At 52.6% G+C, this 4,478-nt stretch overlaps 1 protein-coding gene across 1 annotated transcript; it reads left to right on the top strand.

Annotated features, from left to right (window-relative positions):
- Positions 1–480: 480 nt before the first annotated feature.
- LOC120390374 (free fatty acid receptor 2-like) lies at positions 481–4,185 on the top strand. Its single transcript, XM_039513000.1, has 2 exons — positions 481–531; positions 2,615–4,185. The coding sequence occupies exons 1-2, from the start codon at positions 522–524 to the stop codon at positions 3,619–3,621; spliced, it is 1,017 nt and encodes a 338-aa protein (XP_039368934.1). The 5' UTR covers positions 481–521; the 3' UTR covers positions 3,622–4,185.
- Positions 4,186–4,478: the final 293 nt, after the last annotated feature.

The raw sequence follows: 4,478 nt of genomic DNA, 5'->3' as shown, positions 1-4,478 counted from the left end.
GAAGCTGAAAGGTCAAGAATCCTGGGTTGTATTTCCTAGTTCTGTGCATTGACTCCTTATCCCTTATTTTAACCACAAAATCACCCCCGAGAATCAGGGATAAAACCCAGGAGCCCTGGCTCCCACTACCCACCCCCTCTAATCCACTAGACCTCACTCCCCTCCCAGAGGTGGGGATAGAACCCAGGAGTCTTGGATCCCAGAACCCTCGTCCCACCCCCGCTCTGGCCACTAGCCCCCACTCTGCTCCACCTTTGATAATATTTATGAAAATTTCCCTAACAACCACTTCCACGTTGTCTGAGCTGCCCGCTTGGCCCCCGCCCCCCCACGGCCATTCCCTGTGTGTTTGCTTACATGAGCTCATGCATCCCAGGTCCTCCGATCTCTCTGGCGCCCACATCTACGCCTGCCCTGGGCTAAACAGGAAACCGAGTTAAGTAAATACGGGAGCCGGCTACATAAATTCCAGCCATATGTCTAGTGTCAGCTAATGGAACGGGAGCCCGGAGGTTGCTCTCATGGCTATGGGTAAGGAGGGATGTAAGCCAGGACCCCTGGGTTCTAGCCACATGACTGGGAGGGGAGTGAGATCTAGTGGGTTAGTGCAGGGGGCTGGAACCAGGACTCCTGGGGTCTATCTCCAGTCCGGGCAGGGTGTGACAGATGCAACGGGTTCTCCCCCCCCCGGGATGCCACCTGGAACTGGGGTACCACTGAGCCCCCTGACCCACCAGCCTGGGCTCCCTCTCACACCGTACTGCTGTGACAAGCTACCAAGCCAGCTGCTCAGGCACGCACCCTCTGTGCACCCAACTTTCCACTGTGCCGGGGGGTGCTCACTGCTCAACCCCTGGCTCTGCCACAGGCCCTGCCCCCACTCCGCCCCTTCCCGCCCCCTCCCCTGATCATACCGTGCCCTCACTCCTCCCCCTCCACCACAGAGCCACGAAACAGCTGATTGGGAGGTGTGAGGAGGGAGGGAGAAGCGCTGATCAGCAGGGCTGCCGGTGGGCAGGAGGCGCTTGGAGCAGGGGCAGGGAGCTGATGGGAGGCTGCTGATGTATTACGGTGGCTCTTTGGCAATGTACATTGGTATGGTCTGGCTCCTTCGCAGGCTCAGGTTGGCCACCCCGATCTAGACTGAAAGCATCTTGGCTAGTGGGTGTTACCCAGGTGTAACTACATTTGAAATACAGATACATGATTAATAGTCATAACTTCAGATAAAAAAATGATCCATGCATACAAATAGGACAATCATATTCAGCAAATTATAACTTTTCCAATGACATCTCACATGAACCATCTTGAATAAAATGCATCATAATTATGCCATAATCATATCATAATAATAGTACCGTGAAGTACAGTGTCACAACGGGATCCCTGGGGTGCAGCCCAGAACTCAGGTACCACTGAGCCTCCTGTCCCACCAGTCAGGGTTCCCACTCACACTGTGATGATGTGACAAGCTACAAACCTCTGGCAGGTACTGGACTGACACAGCCATCCCCAGGCAGGGACACACCTTAGTTACATGAATGCTGCCCTCAGCTACTCATGAACCAACAACAGAGAGGCTCCAGCCAATTCCCCCCAGCTACCCAGCCTAAGACCCCACACCTTTACCGTCCTGCCATGGTCAGAAGCCTGAGCAGTGTAAGTTCTTTGCCCAGTCCGTTCCCCTCGCCCCGGGCCTCTCCGTGTGGAGAGGACATGCACACGCCTTTTGTTACCTGAGCTAAGATTTCCAAGCATTTCAACCAAAATTCATTGTTTTAGATAAAGTATAACACAGATTTATTAACTGCAGATAGAGAGAGTCTACATGATTATAAGTGGTAGGTATAAAAAGCAGTGATAGTTACCAAAGAAAACAAACTAAACGTGCAATCTAAATCTTCAACCTCTAAGACACTAGGCAGTATTTGCATCTAGCAGTTTTCTCCACTCAATGGATGTTACAGTTCACAATTCACAGGTTTCTCTCTTGTCTCCTCTGCTGAAGTTCTCTCTCTTCTCCGTGTCCTTGTGCTTGCAGCGTAGGTGGGGGAGGAGAAGAGGCCAAGCCATGCAGCCTCTGCCCCTTATTTTATATCCTTAGCCCATGTGCTTAGATGACACTTACCCAGACCCATCCTAGTGGGCTTTGCTGAGTGACAGTGATCAAGTAAATCCCCCATTGTGTGGTGCTTGTGCAACTGTCATTGAATTGTAAATCCCTTGATTGCAACTCCCCTGTGGATGAAAGGCCGGTGAACGCCCACCTGGGTGGAGGTCACCACCCTTGTAGGAAGGACTCTCAAACTTACAACATATTTCACTGACAACAATACAGTAAAATCTTATAACTTCATGCACACTAACGATACACATATTTAGACAGAGCAATGGCTTTCAGCAGATCATGACCTTTAATATGATATCTTACATTCATGCTTTGTATGACACAACAATCATATGACATTGGTGAATACGGGGTTCCAGGGTGTTTCTTTGGGGTACAGAGTGCCACAGAGGGGAGTGGGATCTAGTGGGTTGGAGAGGGAGTGGGCTGGAGCCAAGACTCCTGGGTTCCTTTGGCAACTGATGAGCCCATTCTCCTCTGTAGGAGCCGAGAAGATGAGTTTGAACGTTTCCATCCCACTGGTTCTCACCATCTACATCTTCACCTTCCTGATCGGCCTCCCGTCCAACCTCCTGGCCTTCTACACCTTCCTGATGAAGGTCTGCCAAAAACCCACCCCCGTCGACATCCTTCTCCTCAATCTCACCATATCTGACATCTCCCTTCTCATCTTCCTCCCCTTCAAGATGGTGGAGGCCATCTCAGATAGGGCGTGGACCTTGCCCGCTTTCCTCTGCCCACTCACCAGCTTCTTCTTCTACAGTAGCGTCTACATCAGCTCCCTCTTCCTCATGGCCATCAGCGTTGAGCGCTACTTGGGTGTGGCCTTTCCCATCAAGTACAAGATCCGGCGCCGGCCAGCCTATGCCACCGCTGCCTCCGTGGTCTTGTGGGTGGTGGGCTGTGCCCACTGCAGCATCGTCTACATTGTCCAATACCAAGACCCGAGCCAGAACAGGACTGCACCCTTCAACAACGCGTCCCACTGCTACGAAGATTTCTCCCCTAGGCAGCTCCTGGTCCTGCTCCCTGTCCGGCTGGAGCTCTTCCTGGTCCTCTTCTGCCTCCCCTTCACCGTCACCATCTTCTGCTACATCAACTTTGTCCGTATCCTGGTGGCCCTGCCCAACATCCCGGCCCGGAGGAAGCAGCGGGCCGTGGGCCTGGCCGTGGCCACCTTGTTCAACTTCATCGTCTGCTTCGCCCCCTACAACCTGTCCCACGTGGTGGGCTTTGTCCAGAATGAGAGCCCCTCCTGGAAAGTGTACGCTCTTCTCCTCAGCACCCTCAACGCCGCCCTGGACCCCGCCATCTTCTACTTCTCCTCCAGTGCCGTCCAACGGGCCTTCACCAACTGCCTGGCCACCCTGTGGAACAAACTCAGCACCATCTTGTCCCGGTGCCATCTCCACTGCTTCACTCGCTGCGGGGAAGGGGGCAGAGAGGGGGAAGTGACCAGTGGGATGGAGGCTGAGGAGTTGATGACTTGATTTCCTGGATGAGACCGACTCTCTGCTTCCTCCGCAGAGCCTTCCTTGTTCCAGGCTCTGCAGAAGCAAGAGTTAGGTGTGACGGGTTCCCCACTCCCGGATCTGGGGTACCACTGAGTCCTCTAACCTACCAACCTGGGCTCCCTCTCGCACTGTGTTGCTATGACAAGTTACCAAACCTACCAGCCTGCACTTTCACCGGCATATATACTAGTAGGAACTCACCCAAATGCAGTTACACGCAGCTCTCTGACCAGCTCCTGCATGGGAAAGCTACTCCCAGCTCCTCAGGCACGCACCCTCACTGGAGTATAAACCCAAAATTATACCGTCTTGTGCTTCTCCAGTCCAGGCAGGGTGTGACGGATGCAACTGGTTCTCGCCCCTGGGATGCCACCTGGAAATGGGGTACCACTGAGCCCCCTGACCCACCAGCCTGGGCTCCCTCTCACACTGTACTGCTGTGACAAGCTACAAAGCCCTCCAGCCTGCACTTTCACCAGCATTCACACAGGTAGGGACACAGCCAGCTGCTCAGGCGCACACACCCTCTCTGGAGAATAAACCCAAACTGTGCATCATACGCTCATAAAATTCACCTCCTCCCTCAATGTGGAGAGGAATATGCAACAGCCTTTTGCCCCTGAGTTATGATGCCCACACACTGGTTTAGATAAAGCAAAAACAAGTTTATTAATTACAAAAGATAGATTCTAAGTGATTATAAGTGATAGCAAACCAAGCAAAGCAGATTACCTAGCAAATAAACCAAGAAACACAAACTAAGCTTAATATGAGTAGCAGATTCTCACTCTAAAAATCCCTTTAGCCTGGATCCAGCACTTCCCCCAGTTCAG

The sequence above is a fragment of the Mauremys reevesii genome, linkage group 24 (assembly GCF_016161935.1).
Source record: "Mauremys reevesii isolate NIE-2019 linkage group 24, ASM1616193v1, whole genome shotgun sequence".
Classification (NCBI taxonomy): domain Eukaryota; kingdom Metazoa; phylum Chordata; order Testudines; family Geoemydidae; genus Mauremys; species Mauremys reevesii.
The sequence above is the reverse complement of the archived record's forward strand: the minus strand, read 5'-3'. Positions and strand labels throughout refer to the sequence as shown.